Here is a 25,420-nt window from a genome sequence, read left to right on the forward strand (position 1 = left end):
TGCAAAAAAACGATGTATTTAGGCCCAGATCTCTGTACTGGGGTGAATGTATGACATTGCATTCTGTCCATCAACTTTGGTTTTTGCTCTAACCATTGAGCCACACTTCTCCACGCTGTGTCCTTTGTTCTTCTAACGTAAGGTGCGAAGTGGTTAGATAGATAGATAGATAGATAGATAGATAGATAGATAGATAGATAGATAGATAGATAGATAGATAGATAGATAGATAGATAGATAGATAGATAGATAGATAAATAGATAGATAGATAGATAGATTTATTTTTTTACGTTTTAGTTGATATCTTAATTTCATGTGTTACTAGGGTTTATATAAAACGCTATTTATTTTTTAAATATAGTTTGTGATTTTAAGTTATTTAGAATGTTTTATTACATTTTTTATAGTAATTTATAGTGTTCTAGTGGGTTGCTGGGTTTGGAAGGGGATAGGGTGGGAAGTAAATGAAGAAATGATGAATTAACAAACAATTATTAATTATTATTTAATTGATTTCTGTTATGTAATTTATGGAATAGTAACATTTACTTATTTTTTAGATGCGGGCTGCTACGTTTGTAGGGTCTAGGGGGGGAATCTAATTAATATTTAATGTAATAATTTCTAATAAATTATTTTATTATTTTGTAATTATGTGAAATATGGAATATTGATTTGTTGTACTGATGTTTTATTTGGAGAATGCTAGGTTTGTAGAGATATAGTATGGGAAGTTACTCAATTAAAGATTAATGTAATAATAATTATTTGTACATTCATTATTTAATTGAATTTTAAATAATTAAGTTATGGAACATTTAATATTTTAATTGTATTTTAGTTGTGGGAAGTCAGATGTGAAGGAATCTTGGCTGGGAAGTGAATCAAATAATAATTAATTAACAATTAATTATTAATTTTTAATTAGTGTTTTAATTGATTTTAAATATGTAAATAGTAGAATACTTATTTTTCTAGTTATATTTTAGGTGCGGTCTGCTAGGTTTGTAGGGAGTATAGGGTGGGAAGCTAATGTATTAATACTAGGATTTTAAGTATTTGTTAATTGATCATTATTTTAATGAATAGTAATTATGTAATTTGAATAATTTTCATTTTTAATCTTTATTACACATATAAATTCATGATAAATATTTTGTATATAAAGATTTTAATATATCTTATACATTCACAGTGTTATATATGTAACGTGTTTGAAGTGATGTACTTTCATTACTCATTTAGACTGCAGTAGGAATAGTAAAAATGCCCTCTTTGCAATTTGACAACTTGTCTTCTGCTGCGCTGTTTGGAGTGGGAACACTAAATTTCACCCATCCAAAATCTAACGCTTTCCTTAATGTTGCACAGACTAGAGTTAGAATAGTAAATTTGACTCCTTCTAAGTCCAACACCTTCCCAACCATTGCATAGAGAGTGACTAGTATATTTAATATTCTGAGATTCCATTAGTTTGAATAATGTTGGGTAAATTAAGTTGCAAAAACAACAGTTGATGGACAGAATGCAGAAAAATGTTATACATTCACCCCAGTATAGAGATCAGGGCCTAAATCCATTGTGTTTTTGCACTCCACACCACCTGAGTTTAGACATGTTAAATGAAGTTTACAGCATTTGTTTTATTTAACCTTATTTCCTTTTATTTTAAAATGCATTTTAATGTTTATAGTATTTTTTGTAAATGAGTTTGATTTTTCAATATTTTATTTATTGTGTACTTTAATTTATAGATTTTATCTTAATAAATTTGTAGTTTTTGTATGGTTTTATTGTGTGTGCGTATATATATATATATATTTCATATAATATACATAATCCAATATAATTATGAACAAATTATTTAAGAATAATTGTCATAATATTTTAAATGTATTAATACGAATATATTAATATGTGATCAAGGTCCAGGAAGGACCGAAACGCGTTATGGCCGACTAGAGGAATAAATGAAAATTTGGCACAGAAACGTGGTCCGTGCTTGCTTTTATATTCCAAGATTTGGGATTGAAACGAGCAGTATTGGATAATTATATATATAAATATATATATATATATATATATTATATATATATATATATATTATGGAACAGACAGTTCATAGCAAATGTCATCTTGATTTGTAAGTGCATTATACCCACATCGAGACTGCGGACAGGCTGGGCGTGAATAAAGCACTCTAAATATTGGACAAAGAATTGGGTCTGCTCTTCGTCATTTTTTCGTGTGAGGAATTGGTGGTAACGACTTACTTCATATATATATGTATATATATATATATATATATATATATATATATATATATATATATATATATATATATACACATATATATATATACACATATATATGGAACAGACAGTTCGTAGCAAATGTCATCTTGATTTGTAAGTGTAGTATACCCACATCGAGACTGCTCACCTTAGTCACTACACGGATTGAGATGTTTCTCCCACAGTACGGAGCCCATAGTTATGCCACATTCTCGACTACTATAAGTATCTCACTATGAGAAGTACAGACGTCTAGTAGACATTCCAAGATTGATGCCATAAACCATTAAGAATACACATATATAATCCGGGGAGAGAGATTTACAAAGGTATTATTGTGACTGATAACAATGACCCTATATGCAATAACACTGTGTGATTTATAGATATGTCAGAATATAACATAACATGATGTTATCTGTAAACTGAAGTAATCGGCACCATGACAGTGGGTATTTAAGCACTTCAAAATGGATGCCATGTTTACTAGTGTATTATAGCTTTCTTTTTTGTCACAGAAACTGTATGTATTCTGCCCGGTTCCTCACAACTAGTGTGTGAGCAAGAGTGCGTGACACTCGAAACGAGTTACTGGATTAAACATCAACCTTTTGGAGAAACCCCCTGAGTGATTGTTTGATTTTGAAACGAATGGTGATTAAAGGTCTGGCGCGCTCCGCCGGCGTTTGCTATCCTGCTTCTGAGGGCGGGGAGAGCGGAAGGAACAAGTCTTTGAAGTTTCGTAATACGGAGCTCTCCGTCGCCGGTCGTCAAGTTATGTGAGAAGAAAAGAGAGGAGGATTGATACAGCGGACTGCCTGAAGCCGGAACAACAAATCAGAAAGAAGACCGACATCCCGGAGGTAAGTGAAACGGGCGAGAGTGGTTACCTCCTTTCGGGTGGGTGGGGGGAGCTGGGAATGGTCGCATGACGCGTGCTGAATTCACTCTGCGCCCACGGGGTATCACTGCGACCGGTTCCAATCTCTGGGCACGGTCCAAAGGTAAAGCGGGGCACAGGATACTTGAACAACTACAAACCCCCACCGATCAGTGGTGAAGGGTGGGGTAGTGCATATCTGCAAACAGACAGATTGGCAGAACCTGTAGGAATACTCGAAACAGGGCAACACTAGTAGTAGAACATTTGATCTTACTCATTCTCCTCAGAAATGAGAACGTGCGTACACGGATGCATGCATTTAAATTTCAACTTGACAGCAGTAGTAACAACCTATCTATAGGGATAAGAAAGGGGGGTGCTCCCTGCTATGGTGATACAGCCAACTGTGAACCACAATTGTTAGAGAACATACCCATATAGAGTAGTAAATATTAGTAGACTATATTTCATTTACATTATATAAAAGTATACATTAAACTATTTAACATGGTCTACTTTAAATACTATATATATGAAAACATCAATATTTTTGTCTATATTTTTACGATATTAGTTTCTACGATATTTATCTACAATATTTTTATGCTTCGCATTAGAAGTATAGGATCACAATGTTATGGTAAATTATATTTGTTTCCAATATTTTGGATAACGATCTTTCTTGCAACTATGTTGGGTCAGTGATCCAGGGAAAATCCGTAGCTGGTTTTCTTCTTTCTTTAAAGATTGTAAACCACAAACTAAAATAAACAACACCTTGTCAATCCACCTGGCTATTGAACAAGGAGCTCCCCAGGGCTCCATTTTCTCACCAGCTCTTTTCAACCTCTACTTCACACCTAATCACTCTGTCCTCAGTCAAATCCAATATCACTATTCGTCTTTATGCTGATGACATCCAGCTTTGGCTCAAAGTGTACTTTCCAGAAATCATCTCATACCTAACCTCTGCTCAATCAGACATCCTATCCTGGATGATAAGTCAGCACTTCAATCGGAACTCACCCTAAACCGAATTTTTCCTGATCTCAACCAGACAAGCCCCCATTCCTGTTCGCCGAGACTGGACTATGGACACGATCAAGGATTCTCAAAATGCACCACTCTCCTTTTAAAGCAAACTCCATGCTGCAGGAAAGCTGGTCTCAGGCACAAACACTGAGTACATTACACCTTAATGTATCACTCCTTCATAGCAACCCTACATACCTATCCAAAAAACTCACATCATGTGGAACACTGACCATCCTTCAGAAGCATGAAATATATATTACCAATTCCTCAAGTTCTTTGGTAGTTTCTCATATGTTGAAATCTGAATAGGGGGAAGTGGGCTGCAGTGGGGGCAAGGTTCAGTAACCCACTTAAATAGAGAAGTAGTTTGAATACAGATCCTGTGACTTGCTTAACAGAGCTGTAAGTATGTAACAAATGTAGGTGATATGGTTCATGATGGCCAGTGTCTTAGGAATTGTAGCATTTTCAGCTTCCCTTTAAGGTGTCATGGGGTGGATTCTTTCGTAGCTTGGGTGGGAGGCATTTCAAGATATTCACAGCACTTCCAGGAAAGAGTTAAGAATGTGTTGCCTGTTTCTTGAAGATCTGAGCTTCTAAGTGTAAGGAAATACTCTTAGCGTCTTCTGTTGCTGTTCAATTATTTGCATGTATTACTCTTCTATCTGTAACAATAAAATGGACTTCACTCTGTAATTCGTTCTTATACCAGGAAAATTGGTGTGTCAAGTGGAGCATCCATGGTGTTGCACCATGAAGCTTCTTTCCCTCTTTCCTCGGGTGGGACAGACAAAGGAAGAAGTAAGATGCAGGCCATACTACACACCAGTAGTGCCAGGGTTCGATCATTGTACCATTTTGTGATGTCTAAGTGGGTTGAAGCCTTTGGTATTACTCTGTTCTTAGGGCATGCATCTCACAACAACCTTCATTTCCCGTAGTAGCCCCCTATTGGAAAATAAGTCAGCCATATGCAACATGGGCAGAGTGTATAGTTCGTGTTTAAATAATGTAATATCCACAGAACCTAATAAGTAAAACCATCAAACTGTTTACTGGGACATAAAGAGTGGTTTATGGGTAAACGCTCAATTATCAAGGGTAGCAGAAACACTTTCACCTTCAAAATCAATTCATAATATACCTTCCAGACAGCTCCCTAATACCTCATTTTGCCAAATGATCAGCTAGTGGACAATCCTGTGTGGAACTTGCACCTGCCACAACAAACCAGCTCACTTAAGAGTTTCACAAACAACTCAATTGAACAGACTCCAGGAAACAATCTAAGATTCCCAAGTTCACTTCAGTAATTCATCATTTCAAACAACGTCCAAAACCTGAACTTGAAGACTTCTTGATCATATAGGTCCGCATATGTGTGACCTCTACTTTTTGGCATAAACGTGATTATTGGTGTTTTCAAGTCAGATATATTTGCTGTAGAACAAAATTGTTCCTACACTGCAGGCATTTATACCTCTTAGGTGCACGATTGAAATGTGTTCACTTTAGCCAGGGTGGTCGGGAATTTGATGTGTCAATGTCAGGGTAGTACAATACACGATTGAAGGGTACATGTATGCTTTGACATAAAGGGGCCTATTACGATGTTGGAAAACGGGTCCGATCGACCTCCGGTCAGCAGTCCTAACGGCTTCATTATGATGTGACGTGACTGCACTGACATTTCCCTATGGTAGCATGTGTTATGGCCCTAAACTAGCCATAGTACATGCTCCCATAGGGAAATATGAGGTGGTGTTAATCCCTGCACCCTGACCTGCCTGCCACAGGGTACAGGGATTCACAGGGGGCACCTATGCCCCCTTGGCCACCAACCGGAGGCTGTAAAGGAAAGGTGTACCTGGTATGGACCCCCAAACACACTTTCTGACAGGGTTTCCATGTCAGAAAGGCCAGCATGGAAACCCTACCGTAAACCGTAAACCGTAACCCCCGTCCATTTGGATTATGTGTCGTTCAGACTGGTCGACGGGCTCCTTGAGCCCATCAGAAGCTAGCCGGAATGACTGTCCGGTCACAATTTCAACCGGCTGAATCATAATCAGCCGGTTTTGAATTGAAACTGACGATATCAGTTGGTAGGCTTCCGACCTGAGGTCAGAAGCCTTACAACCTTCATCGTACTATGGCCCAAAGTCTTACAGCATTAACCAAGGCCATGTAGATATATATGCCCTTTCCTACCAGAATGAATATTTTTATTAATCAATGTGACAAGATATAGTAAATTAAGACATGCACAAGAAAACGTGTGTTTCCCAATATCAAATTCAGTGTACAATTTGAGGTATGGAACCTGGCCACAAGTGAACAGTCTTATGTGTTCTGCCTCATCCTTACTAACATATCTGTGAGCGAAATCCAGAAGAGCACCACAGAAGAACTCAACAGAAGTCTGTTTTGGTGTTGGTTACCTCTTTCCCAGTTCTGGCTCTACTCTAGTTCCTTTTTGATCCGCCACAAATGAGGAGCTCTTCCTGCTGTGTGTTTCAGCATTGTCTCTCGTTTAATGCGAGAATCCTAGAAGGATAATGGGTGGAAATACAGCTAATTAGTGTGTTCCCCCATTTTATTTAAAACTCTGGCCTGTCTGACCTCTCGTGTGAGCAGAGATTGTGCACGCTTATCTAGTCTCACACACTCTAAAAATACTATATTTGACCTTTTCACAACAGATCCTACTAATGTGTAGCTAACGTTATTCAGTCAAGACACTGGGCTGTTACTGAAAACTTCAAAAATAGTGATAACCAACTCCCCATACTCCGCATTATAAGTGTATACTAGTTTACTCTGATACAGATGATTCAGTTTTGACTATTAAAATGTAGGACAGATTACACCCCTCGTTTGTCCCTTTCAGCTAACTGCATGCTGCAATGAGCTATTACAGTTATTTTACTGCAAGGCACATGTCTCTGCAGCATAAACCGTACTATTACATTAGATCTTACTTTTGGTGCATGCAGTAAAAACTAAAAAAAAAATCAAAATTTGGCAAAAATAAATCTGAACATCAGATTTGCTACACATATTTTAGATTTGTAACTTTTTGTCAAGAGGCAAGATCTGGAGACAGGGCTTACTGACAGTGATTCAGCGTGTGTTGGTGTTCTGTTCAGCAAGTGGCAAGTTTTTGCAATGGCTACAGAGACTAGTGGTGTTCCCAGGATGTGGGTAGAACCTGGAGAATGGTTTCGCACATATGGACAAAGCACAACGTGATGATCCCCAACAATGAAACTACATTTCCCAAGAATCCTTGAATCTTCATGGTGATTGACAGTGTAGCTGCCCTTTTGGATTATCATGTATAACTTTCCTTATGTCTCATAAGCTCTTTGAGAGACACTCATGGATTCATTGCTTGTTTTAGAACAGTTGTTTCTTTTGGAGACAGCAGAACAGCATTTGGATGCAGAGAAGTGTTTTGAGTTTTATTGGAAAACATATTGTAAGCTATTTTTTGGGAAAAGTGGACTTTACTGTTTAGCACTTTAGGGTCTCTTATATTTCTTGAACACAGGTATTCTCGTGCAGGGACAGAAAGATGTCTCGCACCATGATACCAAAGATTATAAAATCTGATGAAGGCTCGAGTAGGGGTACCACGCGGGTGGACGGCGTCCCCCCACTTATTTTACCGGGTGGTCGCCGTCTCCCATGCCCAAAAGATAGAGCTGGCACCTGTGCGCGCGCTCAGCACTCACCAAACCTCACCTCCTATTGTCTCGAGAGGGGGAACAGAGCTCTTTAAGTTGTTTCACGTTGATGGAGCAGTTCAGTATGACAGACGGGTGTCATGGTGTATAATAGAAAAGGTCAGTATTTATTCACGCACTTCAGACAGAGACCGGCAAATTTACTGTGGTCTATAAATACGCACGAACAAGCGCAGCTTTAATTTCCCCGCTCCTTTGAGTGTCAATACGGTGACGAATTCCAACGTAAACATTCTGCTTTGCCCTTTGAACCTGTCCCCATCGCATTGTAACCTTTGCTAATTAGAAGGGACTACATTTTGTGACCTCACTTCCAGTTGGCACGTCACTTCCGATTGACACCACCTAACTTGGCGCGTCCCCCCACTTCTTTTTTTAGGACTTGTGCCCGGATCTGATATGAATGTGCATTAAGGAATGAGTGGTGTTTAGTCAATGCCAATATACTGTAGAATAGTAATTAAAGTTCAATATTTCCAGTTGAATAAAAAACAAATTGGAATCGAGCCAATCAGTAACAGAAGGCGCATTTGTAGAAACTTGAGGTGCATATCTCGCCAACAGTGAAGGAGGGGAGTGAGCGCTTACAAAGTCACTATTATTTTGTTATGCTTCAGTTGTGATTTGAGCAGTTTCACCGCAAGAACAGAGAGAACCGGTTACACATGATTTCTTTAAGGCATATGCTTTCACTTTTAAACTTAGATGCAGAACATTCATGGCAGATTGTTAAAATCTCTTGTGCTGCCTTTAGAGGCCCATTCTGACCTGTCGATGTCCAACGCTAGCAGTGTGATGAGAAGGATTGAGGATATCCAGTGTCTCCGTTTTTTAGGTCTCGCATAAGACAGCCCATGCGCTGCCTCTACGAGGCATCAAGTAATTAGTATGTTAGGTGAAACTCCGTGTTATTTTTGTTGCTGTTTGCCATTAGTTAAAGTTTGCCACTGATTTTGTTATTTTATTGGCTGTTGATGCGATGCTGACTTCCGTTTAGTCCGGAAGCAGCAGAACCAAACTACTGTTTTTGTCCGCCAGATCGCACTCTGTTTTGCAGCTGCCTCCTGCTTTTCAAACGCAGGCTTTCACTTTTCAAACAGGGGGTGCACTTTTAACAATGGCGGCCGTACTCGTTTAAGGCACCTTTGCTGCCAAAATGCCAACATGTCTTCTCTTTTCTCATACTAAGCAAGAGAACAATGTTTTCAGGTGTTTTCATTTTGTCTCTTCTTTTTTATGTTTGTTTGGCATATATTGTACCTTGCTGTTCTTCTGTAACTTTTTTTACCCACCCTCGCAGCTGCTTTGCTGGCCCGGCATTGAACAGTGACCTGGCAGCAGTTGGGTCAGCCTCAGCCCCTGTAACCATCGGCACGTGGGAGAGGTCAGCTGCGGCGTGCAGGAGGACAGGACATTGGGGCTGAAATACAGGGCAGTGGTTGGCCCTTGCAGGAGATCTCCTTCACCCTCACTGAGAGGCGAAAGACAGTCACAGAGTCGTCAGCAGGACAGTGGACAAGCTATATACATGGTGGCTGCTTCCATAATAAAAGTGAAGTTCGGGCCGAGCCGGGCAGAACGATCGATCCAGTTTCACAGCGAATATATGATTTTACCAAGATTACAAGTTCCACGCATGGCATTACCACGCGAATTTTAGTTCGCAAGTGGCTTTACCACGCTGGAATTTTCAACGAAGGATTATACCACGCGTAGAAACGTCCATTAAGCACAAATGACTCTGTAATAAATATAATGAAACTGATAGGCAAAAAAAGTATGTCTTGAGTATGTAGTAACTGCTTAACAACCCAATCGTTCGTTTTTTTCAACATTCAAAAACTACAAATTACCTTAGATTTATAAATTCTTTTATTTTACTGTGCGCTTAAATATATATATATTTTTAATAAAGATTCTTTTCTTACCTGACACCTTCCAGTCTTTCACCAGCAGCCCTTACTTCCATCCACCATGGAAACAAGCGTCAAAACACGTCTACCAAAATTAAAAAAGGACTGCTATTTTGACGTACACTGCACGTCTTTGGGGGAGGCACTTTCCTTTTACTTCAGTGGTACTGAAGTGCGTTTTTTTTAATTTACGTAACCCGCTCCTTTGTTTTTTTTTTGGGGGGGCGGGGGAGACCCCCCCCCCCCCCCCGCCCCCCCAAGCCCACGCTGAACGACAGGAAGGAATACCACGTCTCCCCCCCCCAGCCAACGCAGAACGTAGTTGCGTGGTAAAGACGGTCGTTGGAGGCACCCTCGTTGAAAAGACGTTTACGTGGTAAGTGACCGGTGGTAAACGTTATTAGTGGTAATGCCTTCGTAGTAAATGATGTTTCCCTTCCACCGCTTTAAGAGACTGCTTCTAATCTTCAAATATTCGGACAGAAAGTCCTCTAATAACATGGACAATTCTGTGCAAACTGACCTGGCCCCGTAAACAGTGGTAAGACAAATGAATTGATGGATATGTGTCAGCCACTAGGGGGCAGCCTTGAAATGAATAGGACAAGTCGCTCTTCAGGACATGTCATTAATAGGTGACCTGACATCCAAGCGAACCGCTCCAGTAGTCAGAACAATGCAGGTGCAGCAGAAACACAAGTAGCGTTTAAACCGTACGAAGCAGCAAGACAGGAAGGGTAAGAAGAAAAAATTATTTTTTATTAATATTGTTGTTATTCTCATTCTGATACATGGCAGCCTGAAATCTCTGTATAAAGGCATGTCTCTAATTTCCTTATTACATGCAATTTGTTACTTATCTAGTCCCTATAATACAACAAATGCAATAGGTCTCGCAGTTACCCGAGTTTAAGCTAATGGCATTGTAAATCACAATGCTTTTTATTTATGTTTTTAATACGAAAACAAAAATAAAAAGGTATTGTTATGAGCAATGTCAATAGCTCAAACTCGCATAAATGCGAGACCTATTGCATTGCAAATTCTTGTTTCTTATCCCATTCCCCTTTCTCTGTTTTTACTATTGTCCAACAGTATATTTTGAATATGTCAGTGGTAGTTGTAGAGAGAGGCGGACGAGTCTATTGTTTCCATTGATTCCAGAGTACAAAGTTAGTACTTTCTGACACTTTTGATACATTGGGAGGTTCTGTTCCCAATCCAAGTTCAGTGGATTCTTTGCTAAAGGCCATTTCATACCTTATTTACACCACTTCCTGGGAAGCCAGTTTCTGTCCACATCTTGGCAGCATTGTTTTTCTTCCTGGAAGTCATCTGTGCCCTGGCTTCTACGGAAACCTGACAGTAGCCAGGGAGGGGGATTGGGAGTACCACTGTGACTGACTAGAGCACATTGCACTTGGACCTGGATTCATGGGCACAGCATTCCCAAACCACCGCCCTACCTAGGCTTCCAAGGACACTTATAGCAGATGGTGTTGAGATCCTATGAATTCGACTGAGTTGCAGCAGTGTTTGGCAGTGGGTAGAGTCAGCAGAGGGTCACAGATGCACTGGACAGTGTTCCCTCCCATCTTGGCTTTCGGAACACAAAGCACACTCTGATGATTTTCGTGTCATTAGATACAGGAAATGCATGTTGAGGAGTAAAATGCAGCATGTGAAGTTTGGCAATACTTTACTCCTTGGCTTAGGGCCACGTACCAATTGTTTAATAGTTGCTTTCCAACGCGCCCCGGCACTTCAGCACGTACACAGAACATAGGAAACCAAGAATACACGTCCCTGCCCTCTCCAAGAAGACCTTCTCCTCCATTTTAGGGCAATACCAGAGGGTGGCTGAATGTGGCTATTACAGAATCTAGGTGTACAAATTGCATCCCAGTTTAGGGAACGCAAGGATTCTAACCTGGTCCAAAGGGATATTTGGACCGGTCTGTGCTGCGACAACTGCCTGCTAGAAAGAGCATGCTCCAATGAATGCATGCTGGGAAAATGCAAAAGTCCTGAATGCAGAACGACGGGCTGATCAAAGAGGATCCTGTTCCAGGTGAACTGTGTGTCGAATATCAAGATCCGAAGACCTAAAGTTTGTACCTAAAATTACCTGTAATGCTAAGAGAAATCCTTTTGTCCTGGAAGAATTCCCTGCTGACCTGTGACGTGCTTGGGAAGACCCAGCAGATCTGTATGGTTGAGGAGTGCACAATTTTTCAAGATGGTTAAGCAATATGTATGTCATTCTGATGTGTCTGAAGATTCTAACAACTTTAAAAATTCTTGGAAACTTTTCAACAATGCCCACATCAAAGACGCAAAAAACATATAATCTAATGTGTAGAAGCCATTCTTGCCTGTTTGAAGTATCTTTGAGGAGGCAAAAAATGCCCTTTCAGTGAAAAATCTCAATGCATTGCCCCACCATGGCTGATACTTAAGTCAAATAAACTATTATCTTGTTTGAGTTTTCCTCTTCCCTTATTATGCTCATATTTTCGTCAAATTAAACTTTTGCCTCCTTCGTTCTATTTTACTATTTTTTAAATATGTTGCTTAGTAAAAAGCTTGTATTTTTAACAATGCTGGTTTTGGCCATGAAGTTTTTCTTAACTATGCTGTTGTTTCGTTGTGTTGTAACCACCTGTGTTTGCTCTGAGGACTTCTTTGTTGTACTGGGCTATCTACGCAGGAACCCTAAAGAAATCATATTTACAACTGCGCATTGGACTCTGTGAAGCAGTCCACCGAGCCCTTTATTAACCATCGAAATAAATATCACAACAGAGTGGAAACAGACCGGTCAGGACACTATGCGTCTTAGGCCCCTACACTGCTCTACTGTAGTCAGACTAGTCAACTTTACATTTTGATCAAGACTATCGAATTTTGCTGGGGCGTGGCTTGAATGCCGCACAAGATGGCGGCTTGACACCGGAGCTCCGCAAGTCGACCACCGGAGCCGGCGACTATCTCCTTGTTCACTGCACCTTCGTGAACATAAATGCTGTCTCTGAACATCGGAATGTGAGCTGTACAAGAAGAACCGAGCAGTTCTTCTCTACTCCGTCGGAATGCGCATTTCCAGTAAGTGACGCTCTTCACCTCTCCGACGACCGCCATTTCCTGCACCTGCCGCGCGCTTCCTTCACAGCGAGCGCCGCTGCCATACCTCAGCATGTTCAATGCGGTTACTGTTTACACGGACCACTTGCCTTGAAAACGCCCTTTTCTACTTCAATTATTGCGGTCTATGCCTTCACTTGCTGGTTCTGGGAAATTCCTCTCAGCTTTATTTGCCATTTCTCATCGATGTTTCCTCAGGTCAGAAAATGATTCTCTCCACATAAATTGAAGGCGCGATACTCTACATAACGCTTTGAGCATTTCTAGTTACATTCAGCGTCTTCTTGTCGGGGTCTCTGACAGGTGGGGATAATTTATTTAAACGGAACTCTTTTGGCTGTATTTGAGGAAAGGTTAAGTGTCTATTCATTACTCAACATATATATTTGCTTGCAATTCATCATTTTTTCGTGCAACAAATACTCGCTCTTTTAGAGCTTTCCACTGTGAAAGGCAACTTTACTTCCTATTTACAACGTTTGCTCATAACTTTTTGTGGTGACTTGTACTCACTTCCCCTACCATATATGGGGAAGCTTCGTACCCTCAAACTTACAGCATCAAAAAACAAACCTCAGCTTTCCTCAGACTCTGACTCTACAACACCAACTATGGATGACCCCACTTCTCTTAAACCTAACGCTACTCACGGCGCAATTCCTAAGAATACTTCAACCAACAAGCTTTTACAACCCGGTTCAACGAAGCGTTTGAAAAAAGATCCTCCATCCCCAGGCTCTTCATCACAATCTGCTTCAATGGATCTTATTCTGGAAGAACTACGGGCACTTAAACCCTTCATGGCCGAAACCACTAAAACCTTACAATTTCTCCACGATAAATGGTCTACGTTGGAATCAAGGGTTCTTTTGGTGGAACAATCGACAGAGACTCTTCATACCTCTTGTGCAAAAATCTCGCTCTTGGAAAAAGATGTCTCACTTCTGAAGCGACAGGCGGAGGAGTTGGAAAATCGCAACCGAAGAAACAACCTACGCCTTTATAATCTTCCGGAACATTCAGAGGGGTCTAATCCAACAGTCTTCTTTCAAACCTTTTTACCAAAACTCTTAGACCTTCCTGCTTCCACCTCTCTAAATATTCAACGTGCCCACAGGCTTGGCCCGAAAGTTTCTGACAAACCACGCGGTGTCATCATGTTGTTCCTTCAATACACGGATCTCCTCCAAGTACTTTCAGCAGTAAAGGCTAAAAAACAAATCATGTGGGAGGGCCGCAGGTTATACCTTTCTCAAGATGTTGCCAAGATCACAGCCGACCGTCGGAAACAATTCCTGGATTTGAGACCTCGTTTGAGAACCCTTGGCGCCAGATATGGGCTACTACATCCGTGCCTCTTCAAGGTCACATACAAAGAAAGAACAACTACATTTGAAGATCCACTCGTCCTTGAAGAGTTCCTGCGTCGCCATGAAGCTGAAAGCATGGACACTGCAAGACCCGTCTGATCATTTGATATGTTTTGTCTGTTTTTGCCATGTTTCCTCATTGTTTCTGATTCCTATGTCTGACTGAATACCCTCCATCCCTGCATATCTCGTCCCCTTCGTCACATATTCTCATGTTACTCCTTATTACTTTATCATATGTATTTTAATGTTTTCTTCTCCTTTTTTACCTTCTTACAGATCCATTCCCCATGTTTCTTCATCCCGGTGTATCCGTATTTCCTCCCACTTCGTTCCTTCGCTGGTTCCTCAGGTGTTCGACAATGTGAGTCTTCGTTGTTGATGTCGTCCTCTTCTGGCGTCGTCATCCCTCAGTCCTTTTTTGATCTCTCTTTATCTGTTATGATATTACTTTTCTATACGCTTTGTTCTCTATTCTCTGCTGTTCTCTTTCTCTATCCCCTTATTCATAGCTTTCTCTTCTATCTCTTTCCTCCACTTTCTTTCCTCTTTACTCTCTTTCTCTTCCACCTCTTGTTTCTTACATGCTTATTACTGTTATCTTTCTTTTCATATTCACTTTTCAATATATCTACTTTCACACTTTTCTATTATCTCACCTTTTCTCTCTATCTCTCTCATACATCTGTTTTTACAATCTTACTACTTCTCTCAACCTTTCTTAAACTGCTTTTCTACTCCATTTTACCTTTTCTCTTATATCATTCTCATGCTAATGTACATTCCGAGTAGTCACCTGGAATGTTAAGGGGTTAAATAACCCCATTAAACGTCAACGAGTTTTAACGCATTTAACCAGACTTAAGGCAGATGTAGCCCTCCTTCAAGAATCCCACCTTACAGATTTAGAGGCTACTAAACTTAAGCGATGTTGGGTGGGTCACGTTTTTTATTCACCTGCTATAGGTAAGAAAAATGGTACAGTTATACTTTGTCATAAAAAGTTAAATGTTTCAATTGTATCTCAAGAATGCGACGCTGATGGTCGTTGGGTAATTGTTAATCTCCTTATAGATAAAATACCTCTAGTTATTTTCAATGTTTATGCTCCTACTGGTGTTGATAAATTGTTCTGGCCTGCTATTTCGGACAAACTTGTTACCCTCAATGACCAATACGTTATTCTTGGCGGTGACTGCAACCAAGTTTATGACCCCTTTATTGATAGAAATTCAAAAGTTAAATTTGTTCCTTCCAAAATGCATACCCAGTTTATCTCCTCTATACAGAATAATGCATTAGTTGACATTTGGAGGCTTTGTAACCCAGACCTCAGAGAATACACTTTCTACTCCCCTACTCATCACTCCCAATCACGTATTGATTACCTTTTTCTCAGCAAACCATTAGCACAACTTGCCATTCATTCAGACATAGGCTCCATTCTAATTTCAGACCACGCTCCCGTTTTTGTGGACATTGACCTTATCCCCTACTCCCCTCATTCAGGCCGTTGGAGATTTAACAATTCTTTACTCCTTGATTCTAATTTTTGTACCCAATTTAAGAAATTTTCTACTGAATTTTTTACATTTAACCACCTTCCTGAATCTCCCTTTGTTATGATTTGGGACTCGTTTAAGGCAGCTGCACGAGGTTTTATTATTAATTTTGTTTCCCAGAAGAAAAAACAATCAATCTCTAAGTCAACTCAACTTTTAGATAAAATTAAGAAATTGGAATACGCTTACTATAATTCAAACTCTGAATCTTCTCTTCGTGAATTAATTTCAGCCAAATTTGATTTCAATAAATATACCACCAACGCCGCCTCAAACTCTCTTCTAAAATGCAACTCCCGCTACTACGGCGGACAGAATAAGATGGGCAAACTCCTGGCTAATTATCTTAAGATACGAAAAGAACGTACAAAAATTGACTCCTTACAAGGCCCAAATGGCGTTTCTTTCTTTAAAGATAAAGACATACTAGCTCAATTTGTTTCCTTTTACCAAAATCTTTATACTCCCGAATCTACTCCTGATCCTCATGACCTTCTTACATACTTTCAAAGCATTCCTCCTCCAGAATCTTCTCATCTTGACCTTCATTCATTAGAATTGGACATTACCCCTTCGGAAATCTCTCATGCGATCTCTATTCTTCGTCGTGGTAAAGCACCAGGACCCGATGGTTTTACCATTGAGTTCTATAATCACTTCTCTTCCCTTCTTCTCCCGAAATTACATTTGCTATTCCAATCTTTTGCGACCTCTGGATCTTCTCAAGGTACTTTCCAAGAAGCATTGATTTGTTTAATTCCCAAACCCGATAAAGATCACACCCTTTGTAAAAATTATCGTCCAATATCACTAGTAAACACTGATTATAAAATTTTTGCCAAAATTATAGCTCTCCGATTAGACCCCTTACTTCCAGAACTTATAGGCCCTGAACAATCTGGATTCGTTAAAGGTCGCCTATCATCAGACAACTCTCGTGTCTTCTTTAATATTTTGAGTAAAGCTCCCTCCCTTTCTTCCCCACTTGCTGCTATCTCCCTAGACGCTGAAAAAGCATTCGATAGAATAGGGTGGGACTTTATGTTCCAAGCTCTCCAATGGTTTGGCTTCCCCCCTAAATTCATATCTCTGATATCTTTACTCTATTCTAGCCCCCATGCTTCAATCTTTGCAAATGGAATGATTTCCGACTACTTTCCTCTCCGAAGAGGGGTACGTCAAGGATGTCCCCTATCCCCTCTTTTGTTTATTATAGCCTTAGAACCCTTTTTATCTAAGATTAGACTTGATGACACGATTACTGGTTTTCACTATGGTCCTCAAAAACAAGCTAAATTATCTGTTTACGCTGATGACATTTTATTTTATTGCTCAGACCCTCAAACAACTCTCCCTTCCTTCCTTCGTCAAGTTTCTTCTTTTTCCACCGTTTCAGGTTATCGTCTTAATACGGATAAATGTGAAATTTTACCTTTAAACCCCTTATGTCAAAAACATCTCTTTGAATCTTCTGGATTTTCCTGGCAACCCACGAAGATTAAATATTTAGGTATCTGGTTTGCCCCCCGTATTCCGGGCACTCTTAAATTTAATTTTGAGTCTCTCTCTAACAAAATCAATACATCAATAACTCGTTGGAATCCTCTTTTCCTTTCTTGGTGGGGCCGCTTAGACTCCATCAAAATGATGCTAGCACCCTTAGTCCTCTATTCTATCTCCATGATTCCCATCCGTATTCCAGATCATTTCTTCAAATCAATAGACTCCCTTCTATTAAAATTTTTGTGGAAAGGCAAAAAATCTCGGATAGCTCTTTCTTCCCTGAAAAAAGATAAATCCCTTGGTGGTGTCAAATTCCCCCACTTTAAATCATATCACAACGCATTTTCTTTAAAACAAGCTATGCGATGGCTCTCTTCGGATCTTCCTCGCATTCCCCCCTTATGGCTTACATTAGAATCTTCTCTACTCCACCCTTACAAATTTCAAGAAGTTCTATCCTTTACCTCTAAGTTGTCATCCTTTTGTTCCCCTATCATCTCTCACTCTTGCTCTCTTCTTCGTCCATATTTATTATCTACTTACCCATCTGCCTCCTCCACTCACACCCAGCCTATTTGGCATAATAAATCCCTCCAAATCCGTAACCGTTCCTTCTATTGGAAATCCTGGCACTCCCTTGGTCTAAAATGGGTCTCTCAGCTTCTTTCAATCAGCCTCTTTCTTTTCATGATTTACAAACACAATTCTCATTACCTTCCTCATCCCGTAAACAATATTTATCACTGCTTCCATCCCTTACACAATATCTTTCTTCGCTCCCGACCTCTAACTCCATCCCTACCACACATCTTTCGATTTCTAATAATATTGATCAATCTCTTTCTGCTTAATTTATTTATAAATCTCTACAGTTCTCTGCTGATCGTACAAAATCTAAGATTGAGTTGGCTTGGGAAAAAGATTTATCTCACACATGGTCCCTTATTTTATGGGACAAAATCTGGTCTAAGATTCATAGTACATCTAGAGCTGCAAATACCACACAAACCTTATTCTTTATTTATAATCGTATATTATTTACTCCATTACTCCTATCATCCTTTTCCCCAGACATTTCATCTACTTGTTGGTCCTGCCCATCCCTTTCGGCTGATTTGAAACACATGCTATTTGAATGTCCTCCTATATTACGTTTCTGGCATTTAGTTTGGTCCCAATTACAGAAGATTTTCAATTTTACTGTTTCATTCTCCATTTCACATATTTTCTTAGGCTCCCTTTCTCCCATTCTTACAGACTCCCATCACAACCACAAATTACTTGACCTTTGCATAGCTATTGCTTTCCACCATATTACATCACACTGGAAACAAGCTAATGATGTTTCTTTTACTGCCTGGTGGAACGCAGTCTGCTTTAATCACAGACTTGACACTAATTTTGTCTCTCCTATCTCCTTAGCAATCAAACGTGATCTCTTATGGCTTCCCCTCACTAACTATCTATCCAAAGTGGCTAGGCCTCCTCCGTCATTTCCGATACGTAACGTTGAAGTTTGTAAACCACCATGAATGCATTACCTTATTCGATTATTATGTTATCTATTACAACTACTGTTTTACTATATTATATATATAATTTCATAATTTAAGTTATTTTCCCATCCCCCTATGTTCCTCATATTCATTACCTGTTTTTATATTTTATGCATAAGTTTTCCTTAACTAAATTTGCTAATATGTAAGATTGGTTTAATGTTTTCTCATAACTCTTGATTGTTTCTTCATTTCCTGTCCTTGTCTCTTTATATTTCAATAAACTTCAAACTTAAAAAAAAAAAAAAGACTATCGAATTTTTATTTTAGTCAATTTACTAAACCCAAACTTTAACTGACAGGGTGATTGCAGAAAGTCTAAAAAAAAAGTGTTTCCTTCCCATATTTGTCATTGCATCACATCTTTAATAGGGCCTTTACACTTCAAAAACGTACAGTTCATTTGATTCGTAGCTCATTCATTTATTTGTATCTAATTACAGAGCTCAGCTCAAGGCGTATCTGTTTCAGTTTTATATCAATACACTCTAAAATACATGAAGCATCATCTTTGTACAATAATGCCAATACATTCATCGCGTGTAAAATTTGGACTTGGCCATTGCAGTAGACATTAGAACACAAGAAATGTATGCCGAATTTCTTGTTTCAATTAAATACGTCACAGAAGTTTAGGTTGTCGGTCACCGAACAGTTAGACCCTCTGTGTTTACGGTTTGGCAATCTGTGCCACTTCAAAGTGCTTGTGCATAGAAACCAGAATGAATGACAACCGTGAACTCGGGGCCTCATTACGATGTTGGTCGGACCGGCCGCCATCTTCATGGGCCCTTTCCGACCGCCGGGGCAGGGAAGTTTCCCGTGCCGTATTACGATTTTACCGCTGCTACCGCAGCGGTCGCATCTACAGCAGAGCACATATCCCTAAATACGTTGCTGCAAATGTGTACAAAATCACAGAAAACATGAATTGTACACACATGAATACCATATGTAGGGATGTGCCTTGAGCACCATGTACCCCATTGCCCGAGTGTGGCGGAATGTGCACTGTCCATTCAATGAGGATACGTACCACATAAGGACTTACCTAGATTCTATCATCCAGAGGATCGTAGTCATCTGGGTGCAGCTACTCAGGTGTAGGGGGACCTGAAGGATGGGATCCACGGGGAAGACTTCTGGAGAGAAGTGGATTTGAGTCTCAGGTCACAACCCACATCATAATCCGGACAGCGGTTAGAGATCGCTGTACTGCCCTATGGATGCTGTTTTTCTCCGACTGCCATCTAACAGGTCGGAGAAAGGCTGTCGGAGTTGGCAGTCGTTCAACGGTCAGTCGGAGTACAGGATGCATGCATCGTAATCCGGCAGTCGGATTGACCACTTACGATGAGGCAGCAGCGGTCCGGTCGCCTTCAACAGGACTGCAGAAGTCGGTCTGACAGTCATTGTAATCAGGCCCTCAGTTACAAAACAAATGGTTAACCGTGCCTGAGTCAGGTAGAAAAATGACTGAGGCGTAACACAAAACGATACCCCACCTGCAGAAGTTGATGAGGGCCCTCCAAGACCACCGTATCTTATCAATACGTATAGACTTTAGACTGAATAGGCCCAGCTTCAAAGGCACTCCTTCCCACTTCTGCGCCTCAGTGGCTGCAAGAGATTGCATTACATCCCTGAATACACAGAAAACTCACACAGCAATGTGCTAGAACATAAAATAGCAGTGACATACGTATTTTAAACCATGATTAGGATGGAGTATGGGTACACAATGGGACCCTTAGGTTACAAGTGAGGGACATTTCTTATTCCCTGAGACATGGGACATTTAGGGATTTGGGGGAGGGCACAATTTTTATAATGAGTAATCGCTGACATAACTAGGGGCGGAGCTTCTGGGGCAATGTTTGGGGTGTTACACCCCCCCTAATAAATTTACTGTGGGATACCATCACCACCACCCCCGAAGTGATTATCGCAGTGACCCTGCTCAACCCCTCTTCATCCCCAGATATCGCCACCGCGACAGCTACAACATGATACAGCGAGAACGCACCAACAATGACAGAGGAGGCATTGCCCTAATCCACAAGGAATCCCTCCAATACACCACCACCGAAAACGACACCACACCGATCATGGAACACCCCAACTTCCCACCAATTGCCAAGACAACCATTAGAGGAGCCCTCGCCTACAGACCCCCTGGGCCCCTGCAATACCATCTCAGAATTTTTCATCCCTCTACTAATTGACTACATCTTCCTCGGTGACCTCAACTTCCACTTCGATTACCCCAAAGACGCCAACTCTACCAACCTCCTGGAAAGCATGAGCATCATCAGCCTTACCCATCTGGCCACCCGCCCAACACAGCTCAGGACACATGCTAAATCCAGGGGTGGCTTATCCGTTGGAGCAGAGGACCGTCACCCCACTTAAAATCCCCCCCAAAACCCCAGAGATGAAAAATAAAATGGTGATTTATTACCATTTTATTTTTCATCCCCCATCCCGAAGACAGCGTCAGGATGTGGTGGGCCGCTGCTGAGGGACAGCAGCAGGGAGGGCTGTCTATGCACTGTTTAAAGAGTGCATGTCTTTTTGGCTGGCTGTCTTGTGATGACCAGCCACACATGCGCACTTTGAACATCTCTAACCCAGCTGTCTTAAGACAGCTGGGTTAGAGCATGTGCAGGCCTCAAGAGTGCTATAGAGTGGCAAGTGAGGCCGCTCCCTCCAATCAGGGCACTGCTTTCATGCAGGATATTACGTTCAGGTAGTTTTTATTGATTTCTATTTTATTTTGTGTGCGCGCGCGCGCACCCATCCCTTTCCCCATAGATGCGATTGCAGGTTCCCTGGGAGCCCCAGAGCTCCCCACACCGCAGCTAGAACAAATCACTTCCATTACAAGATATCTCCCACCACTGCAACTTCGATCCATAACCCACCGACATCGACAACCTCCTGACACCAACAGACGCCACCCACGACCACCTGGTCACCTTCTGGATGCCACTCACAATGCAGAACACCACAACCATCAGGACCTCCATTCACTCCGAGGCACTGTCAGACCCTGTCCTCGTCCCATCTTCAACCTTTGACACAAAGAAATCAGCAGTACGCACAACACCATTCTCAATGCATCCATCACCACTGCCTTTTTACCTGACATGTGGAAACATGCAGAGGTCAAAATCATCCTGAAGAAACCCTCTGCTGACCCCAGCAAACTCAAAAAGTACCAACCCATCTCGCTGCTTCCGTTCCCCGCCAAAGTCCTCAAGAAAGCTATCAACCACCAGCTCACCAAACACCTAGAAAGAAACAACCTACTCAATGCCTCTTAATCCAGCTTCTGTACCAACAAAAGCACCAAGACCATCCTGATTGCCGCAACCGATGATATCTGAACCCTCCTCGACCAAGGTGAAACAGCAGTCCTGATCCTCCTTGAACTCTCTGTGGCATTTGACACCATATCCCACCACATCCTCATCAGAAACCTCCACCACACTGGTGTCCAGGGTGACGCCCTCAAATGGATCGCATCATTCCTCACAGGATGCACCCAGAGAATCCACCTACACAGTTCTCCTCCGAACCTAAGCGCATCATCTGTGGCGTCCTTAAAGGGTTGTCTCTCAGCCCTACCTTGTTCAACATGTACATGACAACACTGGCCGACATCGTTCGATCCCATGATCTCAACATCATCTCCTACAAGGATGAAACCCAACTCATCCTCTCTCTCACAGAAGACCCCACCACCACCAGATCAAACTTCCGAAAAGCCATGATGAACATCGCCAGCTGGATGAGGACCAGCTGCCTAAAGATTAAAACAGACAAGACAGAAGTGCTTATTTTCGGGAAGAACACCTTACTGTGGGACAACACCTGGTGGCCCCTGAACTTTATCACTCCCATGGACCACACCCACAACCTCAACATCATCATGGACAGCAAACTCATCATGAAATGCCAGGTCAATGCAATCTCCTACTCCTACTTCCACACCCTCCGCATACTTTGAAAGAGCTTTAGATCCCCATCAACACCAGGAAAACGGTCACACAAGCCCTTCTTGGCTGGACTACGGCAACGCACTCTACTTCGGATCCACCATCCTTCTCCTCAAGAGACTTCACACCATACTGAATCCATCTGCCAGACTCCTATTCAGCCTCCCCAAATGAGCCCACATCACCCGCCACCTAAGGAATGTTAACTGGCTCCCTGTACAAAAGAGATGCCAGTTCAAGATACTGGCCCCCACCTACAAAGCCCTCCACGACCACGGTCCAGCCTACATCAACTACCGCCTGAACTTCCACCAGCCTGCCAGACAACTGCGCTCCGCCTTCCTCGCCCTCTTGCCCCGAATCTGCCGAAGCCACAGCGGAGGTCGTCCCATCTCCTACCTTGTCACCAAGTCCTGGAACGGCCTCCTCCTCTACCTACGAACATCACCCTCACTGGCCGGCTTCAGAAAGAGACTCAAGACCTGGCTCTTTGACTAGAAAACTCTGAGACCTCAGCGCCTGGATACCCCCAGGGGTGATTAGATGCGCTCTATGAATAATGGTTGATTGAGTGATAAATAGTTGGGTACAGGTCCTTTCAGCCGGGCATAGCTGAGGTGTCTGTTGGATTTCATAAGGACTTTTTTGCACACAAACAAAAACGGACACACACACTCTCCCTCTCTCTCTGTTTGGAGAGACTTCAAAAATGTTGGTTATTTCAAAGAATAATGTGTTTTCTCTCACTTAGAACCCTGCCAATCCGTATTCCTCTATCTTTCCACTGCACCTTGAGCCCATCTCGTGCGCCCTGCTTGTCGTAAAATGCATTTTAACATTATGTGCCAGGGTGATTGATCGTTGGAATATCTTGAGTTCCCCCGCCCCCCCCCACTCCCCCCCCCACTCCCCCCAATCTTACTGACCAAGCTATGCCCCTGCACATAACGCGTCACACCCACCGATTGTTCGTGCAACAGCCGCTCCGTGCATGTGCAGCGCTGTCATTCTCAGTGGAATTTCGCCTCCTAGTGACAATCTTTACACGGCTTGTTCAGTGCGTGTAATAACACGATCGCGACTGCTGCGGGGATCTTGTTCTCACAAAGGTAACAGGACAATGAACACGATTCGGAAACCACGTACCCCGAGGAAGCCTCGCAGCTGTGCGCTGTCCACAGCACCCCCCAGCCGCATAAGCAGGGCAGGCACTACCGCTGGTGCACAGCTACGACCCTCTCCGTAAAGACCGTCTTCGCAGACCTGTTTTCAAACAGAAGTCGAGCAATCTAGACCGATCACTGTGAGGGGAACCAGCACTTCCTATGCAGACAAAATGATTGCAGACAAAACTCTGCTGCACCTAGCAACGTGCGAGGTCCAGCAGGGAAGCATGTGTGTTTTCAATGCATACCTTGGTCTTCCGTACAGAACGCATGCGGCACTGGCTGTGACTCGCGTATGGCATTGTAAAGGGCTTGTTTTGGTCATTCATGTAGTGCACCTTTGACACCTTTTAAATTAGGAGTACGACACTCTTGCACGGTGTACCTTTGGCATAGCGTATGCCATGTTTGAGGAATCCATTGTCGCATGTGCCATTCTGTGAGCCATGCACCATGTGCTATGCTGGAAGCACCCGTCTCCTCGCAGCTGTCAGTTTGGCAACAGAGAGTGTGTGTGTGACAGAACACATACCGGGAGCACAGTGCCTTACCTCTCAAACACAAGCCGGATCATGAAGATGCAGAACGCCAAGGGGAACGCGAGGTACAGATCCTCCGCCTGCGGGAAGGAAGCCTCCTCGGTGTTCTTGAGATCCGCCCAGGTAACATTGTGCGGCAGCCAGAAGCGCTCATTCCAGAACCAAGCCAGGATGCCTGCCATCTTCCCCCAGTGCACCGCCGGGGCAGTGGTTCCAGATGTGGCAGCTTGTGTTGGCAGACTCCTCAGTGTCCCAGGGCAGCGCTGCTGGAGCTGCTGATGCGAGCACTCCCAGCTCTGCCGTCTTCCCTTTCTCTTTCCCTTCTCTGCAATGGGAAGGGAGGGGGCGGCCCCAGCCAGCAGGCGCTGTTCACTGCTGCCTGCCTCAGTCTCAGCACAACTCCTGGCTGCCAGGCGGGTGTACGAACTTGAGATGTAAGCAGGGCCTCCATTGGCTGCCTCACGCAGAGCGAGAGATTGGTCCCTGCACGGCCTCTGCTTATTGGACGCTGCAATTTCTGTGACCTGCTTTCGCATCTGGCTCAGTCGCTGAGTCTGGGAAGGCTGATACAAGTCAGGCTGTGCACCACTTTAACTTCCTGCTTTACTTGTACGTATAAGTCAACAACATAGTACGACTAGGCACGTTTAACAATTTGCATAGGATAATTAAAACACAGCAGTGGATTAAATGAGAATGACTCT

General features: G+C 42.1%; 1 protein-coding gene across 1 annotated transcript in view; it reads right to left on the reverse strand.

Annotated features, from left to right (window-relative positions):
• Positions 1-25,117, reverse strand: part of LOC147663028 (ceramide synthase 6) — a 259,525-nt gene extending 234,408 nt beyond the window's left edge. The window contains exon 1 of the mRNA XM_086950718.1: positions 24,729-25,117. Within this exon, the coding sequence (XP_086806844.1) occupies positions 24,729-24,898 (170 nt within the window). The 5' untranslated portion in view covers positions 24,899-25,117. The remainder of the gene's footprint in view (positions 1-24,728) is intronic.
• Positions 25,118-25,420: the final 303 nt, after the last annotated feature.

This window comes from Lissotriton vulgaris, unplaced genomic scaffold (genome assembly GCF_964263255.1).
Source record: "Lissotriton vulgaris unplaced genomic scaffold, aLisVul1.2 SCAFFOLD_2220, whole genome shotgun sequence".
In the NCBI taxonomy this organism is placed as follows: domain Eukaryota; kingdom Metazoa; phylum Chordata; class Amphibia; order Caudata; family Salamandridae; genus Lissotriton; species Lissotriton vulgaris.